Here is a 13888-nt window from a genome sequence, read left to right as displayed (position 1 = left end):
CGGGGTCGAGTTAATGGTGTCAAAGCAGTAGCCTTTGTGATGAAGTTAGCAAGGACTGTAATTAGAGAATTTCACCATGTTATCCTTAACCCATATACTCATGATGTAATAGCTAGGCCAACTACATTTCACTAATAGGGTATATAATACTATTAAATATTACCTAGTTCTATACACTTCCCTTTCACTGAGTAATAGCCCAACTACATCTTTCATTATTATCTTGTAAGGTTATCTAAATGTCCTAACACACTAATTAACAAAAAGGAGTGAGTCAAGACATTGACCCCACTTGTGCCATAACCTATCCATCCCACTTATTTATTGCTTCCATTATAAATCCCATTTATTTATATAGCCAATACCCACATATATATATATGCCCAAACAATACAAAGCATTCATCTTCAACTTTGTTCTTTGCCTTCTACTACTTTTATCAAGCCTTTCAACAAGACCACACAACTCAACAAAAAAAAAAAAAAATGGGTTACTGGTCAGCTGAAAATGCCACTGAAGCATACATCAAAACCATGAAAATGGTAAGTTCATACAAACTTTTACAATACTTAAAACAATTCTTTATCTAGAGTCAGATTATCTTGGGGTGACAAGAGAAAAGGGGTTGGAATGGTCATAGGATAACCCGAATAGATTGCGCAAATCTGAGTCACTACAAAATAATGTTTCATTTTTGACACTTTCAGTAATTTTGACATTTTGAAGCGTGAATAACTTGACATGTTTTTGGCACCTATAATTGTCACAAAACTTTTGACATCGAAAAGCGTCAAAAAAGATAAAACCTAATGACACTTAAAAGTATCAAAAAGTTAATACGGAGTAACACTTAAAACTTTTGACACCATATTTTTTCACGCTTTTAACTTATATTGACATTTTTAATGGTGAAAAACTCATTCAATAAAGTGTTTAAAACTATAACATTATTTGTAGTGAGTAAACACAATTCCTCATCCCCACATAGCCTAAACTCCTGAATAGAGATAACTTGTCCTTTTTATGCTCTTAATTAGCGTTATTGGTTAACAACGTTATGAAATAAAAACTAATATTCATTCCTTAATTTGATTTTGCAGTGTAAGAAAGCAAACGAGCCAGATGTAGCCGAGTTTATCTCAGCGATTGCAGCCGGAAACAACGCACAACTCATGGTGGTTGCATGTGCATCCACAGCTGGTTCGACGACATTAGGTCTCATTGCCGCCACTCATGAAACTGGTGGTAGGCTTATTTGCATAGTCAAAGGACAAGAAGAACTTAAATCATCCATACGAGCACTTGGATCCGATGCAGTCCACGTTGAATTTGTGGTAGGAAAGGCTCAAAATCTGTTACTAAACGAATATAAATCCGCAGACTTTGTTGTCATTGATTGTAACTTGGAAAACCATGAAGGGATATTAGAAGCTTTACAACAAAATGAAAGGGAAAAAAGTACTATTGTTTTGGGGTACAATGCTTATTGGAGAGACTCATGGGTATGGAGTAGATTGAATAGTCATTTGTTGCCAATTGGTGAAGGGTTGTTGTTGATGAGAGTTGCCGGAAAGTGTGACAACGGTGGTCGGAGAAACGGTGGACACGGCGGTTGTGGTGGTGGTTCAAGGAAGAGTCATTGGGTGGTTAAAGTTGATAAATGTACAGGTGAAGAACACGTGTTTAGGGTTAGATCAAATGGTGGTAGTGGTGTTAAAGCTTAATAATTAGTAAACTTTTTTGCATAATTATTCGTGTTGTGTTATTGTTGAGGTTGTTTATGCCTAATAATGCACTAAATCTAAATCTAAATGTATATAATTAACTAAGTTTTACTCTTCCATGATTATTGTCGTTGTCTACTGGATGCTATTAAGATCAGTAATTTGTACAATTATCAAGAATCAACTTATGACATTTCATGATATGCTTAGAATAAAACAAAGTTTGTTGAACATTTCATGTTATTAAAATTAACCTAATTATAAATTAAGTACACGATATGCTATATATAAACTTAAACAACTTGTTGAAAAAATAACCTAATTCTAAATGAAAGTTAAATAAAACTAACATGAATAAATGTTAACTACATATAATTACTAAATAATCTCTAACAAATCTAATCTCGATATATCGTCTAAGATGTCTTCTTAGTTTGAACGAGAGAAAGATAAATGGTGAAACTGGATCTGAAACTTGGTGAGACGTTTTGAAGAAAAGCGACAACCGTTTTCAGTGGTTATGATGACAAATCGTCGATGGCGGTAGACCGTTTTTGGTGTTAAAGCGATTTCGGTAACATGACATAAAAGAGGACATAAAAGAGTAGGAGTAAAAATTGCAACAACTTCGGAAATTCATATTTTTGTGTCAAAGTCTTCAATCGAAATCCAACGATTAGATGTGTGTCTATGTGTTTTCAACCACATATTCAAAAATCACAATGATCCAACGTTTAATGAACTATGACGTTAATTCTCTCGCAATTGCGGCAAGTATGACGAAAGTACTACTTTTTGTTGGTTTGTAAAAAATATGTTATAGGTTTATCGAGTGAGCTTACCGTTTATTTGAAGTGTTTCTAGTTTTTATACTGTATTTGTATTTCTGTTAGATCGTGTGCGGTCTGTTTTATTGGTTCATTTTCTACATTGTTTCAAGAAATCCTAATTGAAATAAGATAAGAACGATTTTGTTTCCAGGAAAAAAGAAATCAAAATCATGAATTAGAGAATCTGTGTGTGTTTTCTGTATGTTTAATATGAATGCAGAATACTAAAACGTTTCTAGAAAACTGATATATTGGCAGTTGATGTTTGAAAGGTTGTGACCTTTCATTTAAGCGGAAAAAGTTGTTATATGAAAAGTTATAACATTTGGCTGGTATTCTGTCCAGATACACTTTTCAACATAACAAATAGTGTCTTTTCTGTTGAGGCTTTAGGGCGCTGCCCCTTGGACCCCGCAATTTGCGCGACAGTTAGTAGCCAACTCTTACATGCGTATACTCCACACTCTCCGAACCCGTTGTTAAGTATAACTAGTTAACTCTTGCATTCAAGTAAATCCCAATTCACTAAAATGTATGTTGGATGACACTAAAATCACAATCACCAACACCTTTACCATCCATAAACCTTACGGCTTGTAGCATTTGTTGTAATCGTGATCGTTAGGGTCTTGGTTAATACTTCGTATGTCATTAGTATCAGGTTGTTTATTAGTTTATCACTTAGAGTGATCTTTAGTATGTAAGATTGTTTTGTTATTGCGTAGTTGAGATTCGATATAAATAGTTTGCTCGTTTTGTCGCTTTTTAAGTACGAGCTTAATCGGTGTATCCTCTTGTATTCTTCGGTTGAAGACATTTTTATTTCAAAAACATTTTGAATTTTTATTATACAAGTCCTAGTTATTTTGAAAAAATAAATAAATAACAAAACAGAGGAAACCATGGCAGGTGGATTACAACACTTGACGGGCAGATCAGACGACGGTGCCATTCTCGACACTGACAACGGCGAGGAGCTTATGCACGTCCAACCAAACGTGTCCATTGTTCTCGGCAACTGTACTCCTGAATCCCCTGGCACACTATATATTTCCACCAAGTACATAAAACCCTAATTCTACACACTTATTCCCTACTATCACATTAGCTTACTTATTTTCTCTAATTTTATCTTTTAATTGTAGGCAAGTAGTGTGGTAGAGTGATACATATAGAACAAAAGGCTATTCAGTTGATTTCTTATCGGTTTCACTTCATGCGGTGTCTGAGATCGAGATCCTGAAGCATTCGAATTTCACTGCATTTAGACCACTCGTAGCAGTTAAGGGCGTGGGTTGGTGGAGTGGGTTGCTTTTTGCACTTTTTTGATGAGTAGGATGTGTGAGTTTTTTGTATGAAGTAGTGTTGGTGTGGGTTTTTGATGTGGGTTGTTAGTGGAATGCTGATGTGACATTATATTTTTAATTTTTTTTGTTATATTAATGTTTTTTATATTATTCATAATATAAAAAGAAAATTAACTTAAATACCATTAAAAACAATTAAAAATCCTAAAGACGAAAAAAGAAAGACAATTAAAAAAATACAAAACTAAAAATCCTAGAAAATAAAAAAGACAATAGACGTGAAATCGAAATCCCTAAATTCTACACACCCGGGGGGCCGAAGTCTTTCATTTGGGTACGAACATACTTTTTGATATTTTGAAGACGTATCATGTCTTCGGGTTCTTCTATTGTTGCCGTTGACCAACAAATCAATTTGTGTTAACGTGGTTTGCATATCAACATAATGATTGAATTTATCAAGCGAAGTAATCTTTCTTTCAGCCACACCAGTCATTTCGTCCAAAAATTCATCCACCCTTGAAGAAGTCGAACTCTTACCACGGGAAGACGCACCCCCGTTCGAAGAAGCCGATTTTTTGGGCTTTCTTTGCTTTATCACGTCCTATTGGACGTGGCATCGGCACGTCCCCAAAAAACTCCGCCTTGAAATCTTGAGATAGATTTACAGGATCTCCTTGACTATCCTCAATATTCAAGTACTCATCTTGAACTCTTGCAACCGGATCCTTAGGTACATTCCACTTAGGATATTCACTAACGAAAAAAATGTGTCCTTGTGAACAAAATGTTTTCCGGTTGTATTATAATATGATTGCAACGGGTTATTGTAAACATCCTCATCATTTGCTCCACTACGCCAATTATCATTAATATCGTTATAGATTGGCAAAAACTCCACATGCCTTGTTCACATCGCGCCATTTTGAAGAAGCCGAATCCTCGTTGCGTACCCATCCACGTTGGTTATCATTGAACTTTTCCAAGACCGAGGCCCAAAAACTTTTTTGTTTTTGCCCCCGACCAACAATCGGATTCTCCGAAGCATCTCAAAAACACTCCGCCAACCACAAAACCTCTTTTTGTGACCAGACCTTTCGTTTCCTCGAACTTTCTTCCATCACCGCTTTCCCTATATATTTATTAAAACATATTATTATTAATAATATATATATATATATATATATATATATATATATATATATATATATATATATATATATATTATTAATAATACTAATAACAGAGATATGATATGGTTTAATTTTAATAATAATAATAATTTACTAATAATAATTATAATAACAGTGAGTATATGATGATGATATATGAACTGATAATAATAATAATATTAACAGTGAGTAATAATAATAATAACAATAATAATAATAATAATAATAATAATCTCTTTTATATATAATACCAAAAGCTAAAATAGGTCATTTTAAAAAGCTCAAATTAATCTTGGCCACCCATTAAATTAATCATCAATGATCTACACCCTTAATTTTTTCTTAATCTTGCTTATGACCTCATAATCCTAACCTTGAGTTGTCTTATTACAAACTATCAACCTTCTGTGAACTTTTCTTCTCTTATGATTCCCTTACACACAAAAAAAGTGGCGGCCTCTTTTCTAATAGGGATTCGGCCTAATCAAAATCATTCGCTATTTTTTTAGGAGAAAAAACCCTAATGATCTTCTAAATATAATCCTACTACTATTCTCCCAAAATCCAATCCGACCATAGCTTCTAAACCGAAAAGCATTGCAATCGCAAACAGGAATACCTGCAATCGCAAGTTTTCGTATTGATTGATTATCAGTGTTCAATGGGTAAAACGAGTGTCGTATGATTAATTGTTGATTATCACCGTCTCTTGATATGTAAAAAGGAAGAACATGTATTGATTTTGTTGTTTTTGCTATTTATTTTGTATCAGTTGTGTTTCGTACTGTTAACAGTCGTATTACACCACTACAGTTTATAACCTCAGTTTTATAACCTCAATTTCAGTTACCAAATCAGTAGAGTTTCAATTTGTATTTAAAAATTGAATTTATCCATTTTTATGTGTTTAGAATTTAATGCGTTAATATTAATTCGATATATTTTTCTTATCAATTTGTATCTGAAATTTGAATTTGATCCGATTTATGAAGACATAAATTTGTATGTTTTCATAGTCTGCTGCATTATTACATGTTTTATGTGTTTAGATTATGGTTTTATTTGTGTCTGTATGCTAAACTGATATGCTAAAAAAGTTATTAACGAGATACACATTTTAGATGAACATGTAAGATGTAACTATCTTGAATAGAGAATATCACTAAATAAAGAATATGGTTGAACTGTCCAATTTGCTTATGATTGAACTGTTCTTTTATTAAATCAATGGCTTCTGTGCATAGTTACCACCTGAAATATGTCATTGTTTATGAACTAACAAAAAGGTATATTAGCATCATCTAAACCATACAAGAGGACTCCTCCAGGATGGTTCAAGATCCCTGTTCAGAATGTATGTTTTTTAGTTAGTTTTTTGGTATTTAATGACTGATTCGTACTATATATAAATACATTAATTATGTGTATAGGTGATATACGTATGGCTGAAAAATGAGCATCAGTTTGCATGTTTATATGATAATAATAAACTGAAAATTTGATATGTTTATTTACTCATTTTTTATGATTCTAGAAAACCTCAGTAAGTTTGCAAAGAAATGTATGACCAACAGTTGACATAATATTGTTATTAGGCAAAATAATGCATGCATTTGATAAGCTTTATTTACTCACTTTTTATGATTCTAGAAAACCTCAGTAAGTTTGCAAAGAAATGTATGACCAACAGTTGACATAATATTGTTATTATGTGACGCCCTGTACAAAACCATCATGTACAAAATGTCAACAACAGGTCCATTACACGGTATAATACTACATGCTGTTTTAAAACAAGTTTTACATTCATGAAAAGATAACGTTTTACAAAAGATAGCGTGACACAAAGGTCGTTACAAATCCATTATTCAAAATAACATAAGTTGCGAATGCAAAATAAAAGTTCCATGATTGAGACATCTCTAAGTAATGCAGCGGAAGTCTAACACAGCGAGTCTGTAACAGCAAGTCTATAGCACCAAGACTAATACACCAAGTCTAACAGTGAGACTAACAGCGGAAGCAACAACGTCTAAGCACCTGAGAAATACATGCTTAAAAAGTCAACACGAATGTTGGTGAGCTATAGTTTTTTTGTAATCAGTAATGTAATGTAGGCCACGAGATTTCAGTGCTTCAACCAGCAGTTTAAATCAGTATTTCAAATCAGTATGATAAAGTATATGCTTGATCGTGGGCACCCGGTAACTAACTTAACGTATTATCACCCCCTAAAAGTACACTTGGCGAGTGTGTCTGTTTACGAAGTATTAAACACCCGTTGAATGCTAGCGCGACTAGCCCGAGTGGGGATGTCAAATCCTATGGATCCATATCTAATATTCGCGTTCACCGGTTCAAAAACCAATGATTAAACGTTACCGTGCTAAGGGGAATCTTTGTGCCGTTATATAACCCACACATATATAAAATTTAAGTACTCGTGTCTAGTATGTAAAATATAAAAAGCGCATATATTCTCAGTCCCAAAAATAGTTAAAATTAAAAAAGGAAGCTATAACTCACAGTGAATAAGCAGTAAAAGTCGATACGAAAAGTATGCAAGTAGTAAGTCAGTCCGAAAGGTCGTCAACCTAAGTCAAAGGTCACTAAGTCAGTATATTGTCCCCAAAAGTTTAAAAGTGAATAAATTAAGTCTTAAGTATCATCATCATCATCATTCGTAAAAGATAAAGTAAGTTTTCAACAAGTATAGAGATCGAAATAAAAGGCTGACTTCGGACAGCTGCTACGACCTCTATACAAAACAAAAAGATTCTTGGTTAGTGGCCAAGGCTCTGTATGTGAGTCCTCTAACCACTTTCCAATTTTCACATCCTAAATCAATGTCGTTTGACCGTGGCGACGGTTCAAGCGCGAGTAGGTCAGAATTTTTAGCACGTCGTTACAAAGGCGTAGTGACTTTCGGAAGGCTATAAATCCTAAACCGTATATCGGATTTAGGAGAGTCTTGAACGAAAAGTCATCTAATCAAAACGAACTATCTGAAAATCAATTTTTCAAAAGTCCCAGGAGTCAGATCAGACCCCGAAAAACAGTAAACAAGTGCTCCGGTGGGTTTCTTGGTGCTTGATGCTTATCACGGTTCTCATCCTTGATGCGTGTAAGCTTCAAGTGTACAACACTTTGATGTTTTAGCATAACTTTGACCAAGTTTCAACCATCAACACACAACTAAGAGTAAAAGTCAACATTCTACAAGTTTTGAACATCAAGGCTGCCTCTTTATTGCATAAACACCATAAAGCTTTAACCTTTGTCCTTTTGACACAAGTTTTATGCATCTTCATCATATGAGATGATGAAGACTTGATATTTATCATCAAAACAATCACAAAAAGGTTCCAAGTAAGTGAGATCTACAATGATAACTTAGATCTCAAGTATTAAGAAAACCCTAAGCTAGAAAACTTGAATCTTTACAAGATTAATAAGACCATAAGCTAGAAAGCTAAGATCTAGTAAAAGTAATGAGACAATAAGCTAAAAAGCTTAGATATTTAAAAAAATAATGAAACCCTAAGCTAGAAAGCTTGGATCTTTAATGTTCTTGAAGATCCTTAAAGCAAAAAGCTAGATCTACAAGTTATATGAAGTTCATAAACACAAGTTTTGATCTTTTTAACAAAATAAAGAGAACATAAACTCAAAAACTTAGATTCAACAAAGTAAATGAAGATTCAATCTAGAAAGCTTGAATATTTCATGTTCTTGAAGGATTCAAATCAAAGTTTGAATCTACAAGATATAACAAGATCAAGAAGCTAAAAAGCTTGATCTTATGATGATGATGATGATGATGATGATGATGTCGTGTACATGAAGAAGAGAAGAAGAAGAAGAAGAAGAAGAAAATTTAAAACTTACAATTTTTAGTGTGAGAAAGACTAGAGAAAGAATTAGAGAGTAAGTGTGTGTAAAATGTGAATGAGATCAAGTGTGAAATGGGTGAAATAAGGCTTGTATTTATAGTGGTGGAGGTGGTGGTGGGTGCCCTAAAACCGTAGGCCTTAGATGGGGGACAAGGGGACAACTTTTTTCTTTTTGGTTAGTGGTGGTCTAAAGGTGGTGCTTATTGTTAGGATCCCATGCAACATGTGTGGTAATGGTTAACAAAAATGCTAGTATGTTGGCTCTTATAAATGGGTTTTTGTCCTACATCTTAATGGGTCATAATCCATTTAAAATTGGGCTAATTAAATGGTCCATTAGCTAGAGTAGGGTGGGCTAAAGTCCAATAAGGTAGAAAGTCCAACAAGACTAACTAGTGAGCATAATTAAATTACTAAGCGTAATTAAGCAATCAATAACCCAAGTAATTGTCATTGTAAAATAACAATTAGTATTACGTAGTCATAATATTCTAATTATGGCCAAAGTCAAACGTGTATCAAAATATGTAACATCCCGTTTTCCTCGAATATGACTCAAGGTGCGTATTTAACCTCATGTACGTTTAATATTGCATCTATGATCATTTGTTTATAGTTTAAATGTTAGAAAATGTTGAAAATGGGGTGATCAGGCCTCCTGTCGCGTCTGGGCACTATGTATCGCATTTCAGCTCGTTGCGATACGCGACAGGTGAAGCTGGAACGCGACAGGTTAAAATCCTTCAACCTGTCCACTTTGTCGCGTTCTGGTGAGGATTGTCGCGTTCTGGTTGTCGCGTAACGCGACAGATTGTCGCGAAACACGACAGAGGTCGTTGTTTTACTTTTTTGTCCATTTTAAATGGAATCTTTTGGGGGTGTTTTGGTCTTTTCACTTATGTCCGGTTTTGGAGACTTAAAGGCTGGTTCAAGCTTATTCTAAAACATTAAACACTTTCTCAACCACATCCCATTCAATTTTAGAGAGAGAGAGAGAGATAGGGTTTAGTGAGAGAAAGCTCATTTTGAGAAGAAGAAGACCGAATCTCGCCCGAACCCAAGTTTTAAAGTTGTTCCTTGCGTCTCTAGCTACACTTTGATAGTCTTGGTAAGTCTTAACTCTATGTTTTGAATTTTAATTAGTTTATGCTAGGGTTTGGTTCATTTGGAACTTGTATGACCCATTTGGAGGTTAAATGGGTGGGTTTTGAGTTAGATTGATGAAAGTAAACCCTAATAGCCATATTCTAGGGTTTGGTCTCATGAATTGAGATTTGTAAGGGTTAATTGTGTTGTTAGGCACTAAAACACTAGTTTAATGTTGAAAGAGTTGTAAATGGGTCATGTTTGACCAAGTTTGTGGGTATAAGCGTTAAAATGGGTCAAATGGGTAATGATTGACCTAATTGGGTGAAATGGGTATGAAATACCCTAAGTTGGTGTTAGTTGGTGTTAGTAGACTCTAATCACTAGCTTTTAGTGATTAATAATGAGTCTCGGCCTTTGATGGGCGGTTTTGGTGTAAATGGGTCATTTAATGCATTTGGGTCATCAAATGCTCAAGAATTAAGTAATGTGGTTAGTTCTACTAGTTGTGTATTGAATGTGTGCTTATGTATTAGGTACTTTTCTCGAAGCATACGGAAGCATTAAATCACCACCGAAGTGTTAAGGTGAGTGGAATAATTATATGCGTGCATATATGATGTATTTATTTGTGAAGTATGAGTTGTGAAGTGTCGATGTGTTAAGACACCACTTCTGACGTGGTGAGTGAAGTGTCGATGTGTTAAGATACCACTTGGGAGTGAAGCATCGATGTGTTAAGATGCCACTTCGAGAGATGTAGCGAGTGAAGTGTTGATGTGCTAAGACACCACTCGGGGTGAAGTGTCGAAGTGTTAAGGCACCACTCGGGGTGAAGTGTCGAAGTGTTAAGGCACCATCCGGGGTGAAGTATCGATGTGTTAAGATGCCACCAGTGGGGTTAGTGTACGAGGTGTTAAGTGCACTAATGGTTGTTATGAACTCCGATGGTCCTTTAAATACCGTTCCCTCGTTCGATTGGTTAACCATGGTTGTGTGTGGATTGTAGCATATTATATTATTTTAACTATATGCTATTGTTATGCTAGCTCGTACGGTGGAAGGTTTTGTATTATACTTGTGATGGTATAATTAATTATATTGCTAGCATGCATGCGGTAAATCCGTAAGTGATTGCAAGTAAGTAGGTTGTATATGTAATCGTATAATTGTTGCACTCACTAAGCATTAGCTTACCTCTCTCGTTGTTTATCTTTTTAGATGCAGGTGCAGACAAAGGGAAGGGGGTTATTGGATACTAGTTCCACGTGTTGGATAATTGTGAAGCTTTTGAAGTTGGCCTAGCATTTTGGGTAGTTTAGCACCAAACCATGCTCGAAGTGTTGTTTGGATTAAAACTATCATTTTTGAATGGGTCAAACTTGTATTACATTTTTTGATGGCCTTCGTGCCTTGTGTAAAACGTTAAACTTGTTGTATGTTCTAACGAAATGTGGGGAATGGTTTACATCCTTTAAAGATGCTCAACCTCCTACTTTTGAGGGCGAAAGAGACCCGTTAAAGAGTGCCCGGTGGATCTCCGATATGGAGGGGGCTTTTCGAACTTGTGAATGCCCTCTTAATAAAAAGGCGAGGTATGGTAGTAGCATGTTAAGAGGTGACACTAAATTGTGGCGGGATGTGAAAATCCAACTTTATGGTGAAGAACAATGTATGGATTTTACTTGGGAAGAGTTTAAGGCGGAGTTTTTCCAAGAGTACCGAACTTCGGCCGATCTTACTAGACTTAAGGACGAGTTGCGTTCCTTGAGGCAAGGGTCGATAGATTTGAACACTCTTAAATCCGTTTTCTTGTCAAAAACCCAGTTTTGCCCGGAGTATGTCGGGAATGATAAAATGTTGAAGGAAGACTTCTATCGAATCTTGAATGACAATTACCAAGAGAAGATTAGTGTGAACGTGGTGAAGAGTTTTGATGAGTTGTTTGATATGGCCAAAGGTTTCGAGTCGCTCATCTTGAGAAAGAGTGGCTTTACCTTAGACAAAAAGAAGTTTGAAGCCTGTCATAACCCGACCTTAACCATAAGGACGAATACAATAACATATGATTTCATCGCGAGGTATTGACCTCTATATGCGACATTTTTCAAAAACTGCATTCGTTTTTACAATACAAACCATAGCTTTTATTACAAATACAAGGTTTAAACAACTTAATAATGATTATCGTTTAGCGATAATCTTAGACTTACAAACTTTACATGTGATAATAACAATACGACCTCCAACATATTTTATATTACAAATCCTCCGATATGCAGTTTTATTTTTGACACAAATATGCATACTCAAGATCTTGCTTAAATTCAACATATTGCAGCGGAAGCTTTTAGTTATCACCTGAGAATAAACATGCTTAAAACGTCAACATAAAGTTGGTGAGATATAGGTTTAATGCCGGCATCGTTATAAATATAGACCACAAGATTTCATATATAAACGTTTTAATAAAAATATTCTAAGTTGTTGAGCACTTGATAACCATACTTAACATTTAATCAACGTCGCATATTCCCTTTATTATGAGATCTTACTACACCGTACCAAGTGTAGTCACCGAAACGAAGTACTGTGAAACCGTTGAATACTGGTCGTCCAGTCCGGTTGGGGTTGTCAGGCCCGATAGATCTATCAACAGGATTCGCATTTACAATACCTCATGTAAATAATAGTTACCAAGTTACAGGGAAGTATGCCAGTGGTACAACTCAACGTAGAATATATATTTTTAATCACTTGTGTCCATAACGTAAATCATAAAATGCATGTATTCTCATCTCGAAATATTTAGAGTTTAAAAGTGGGACTATATACTCACTTTTGCCTTGAAGGTATTTATCACGACTTGGTCTCCGATTGATATCACAAACCTAACCATATATATAATATATCAACATATTTTCTTTTCAAGTAATCGTTACATATATATATATATATATATATATATATATATATATATATATATATATATATATATATATATATATATATATATATATATATATATATATATATATATATATATATATATATATATATATATATATATATATATACTTTTAATACTTTTAATATTTTCTTAGTCCATAGTTAGCAGTCCGATGTTAGTGGTCCACAATTAGTTGCTTAAATAAAATAAATAAAGACCCTATCGTATTCGTATTGATCAGAATTAATCTTGACCCATGGTACCATGTTGTCAAATGACGTGTTGCGTACATAAAGTACCGTGTTGTCAAATGACGTGTTGCGTACAATCATGAGATCTTATGATTAATCTTCTCGTGTTGTTTACGGGTGGTCCTGAAATATATAAAATCAAATCATAAGTAAATATATATTAAATATTATGTTAATTAGCCAAGATATGATTAATCCGATTTTGTCATAATATGATATATTACAGGTCTTGAAGTGTTTTTAAAAATCAAATTAGAAGGATCTATTTAGTTTGCGAACAAGTTTGAAATCACTCAAACTATGTTCTTGTTGTTAAAATTTTACAACACAAAATAAGATAGCTATATAAATATGAATCGAATAAGGTTATGAATAAGGTTACTACCTCAAGTTACTTGGACAAAGCTACTGGAAAAGGTAAGAAAAATCTTGGAATCAAAAGAGTGGTGGAGTGGGATTGAAAGATTGGAAGTAATCTCCTTGAAATCGGATGACTATATTGATACGTTCTTGAGTAGGTAAATGAAGAGAGATTAGGGAGTGAATTAACTTGAAAGAAAATTGGAAATGAAATTGTATGTGTGTGTGTGCAAAATAGCATGATTATGGGATGGATATATAGGAGATTTAGTTTGTTTTCTTGCACAAAAGTCACACATGAGGTTAAATGGCTGG

The 13888-nt window shown here is 34.3% G+C and overlaps 1 protein-coding gene across 1 annotated transcript; it reads left to right on the top strand.

The window, feature by feature from the left end:
* The first annotated feature begins 432 nt into the window (after window positions 1-432).
* LOC139865837 (uncharacterized) lies at window positions 433-1807 on the top strand. Its single transcript, XM_071853944.1, has 2 exons — window positions 433-542; window positions 1101-1807. The coding sequence occupies exons 1-2, from the start codon at window positions 486-488 to the stop codon at window positions 1722-1724; spliced, it is 681 nt and encodes a 226-aa protein (XP_071710045.1). The 5' UTR covers window positions 433-485; the 3' UTR covers window positions 1725-1807.
* The last annotated feature ends 12081 nt before the right edge of the window (window positions 1808-13888 follow it).

Source organism: Rutidosis leptorrhynchoides, chromosome 9 (assembly GCF_046630445.1).
Source record: "Rutidosis leptorrhynchoides isolate AG116_Rl617_1_P2 chromosome 9, CSIRO_AGI_Rlap_v1, whole genome shotgun sequence".
NCBI classification, from domain to species: domain Eukaryota; kingdom Viridiplantae; phylum Streptophyta; class Magnoliopsida; order Asterales; family Asteraceae; genus Rutidosis; species Rutidosis leptorrhynchoides.
The sequence above is the reverse complement of the archived record's forward strand: the minus strand, read 5'-3'. Positions and strand labels throughout refer to the sequence as shown.

Excerpts from the sequence above, each read along its gene's own strand:
- LOC139865837 (XM_071853944.1), top strand. The coding sequence starts at position 486 with ATGGGTTACTGGTCAGCTGAAAATGCCACTGAAGCATACATCAAAACC. Across the intron at positions 543-1,100 it reads ACATCAAAACCATGAAAATG|TGTAAGAAAGCAAACGAGCC; the intron begins GTAAGTTCATAC and ends TTGATTTTGCAG.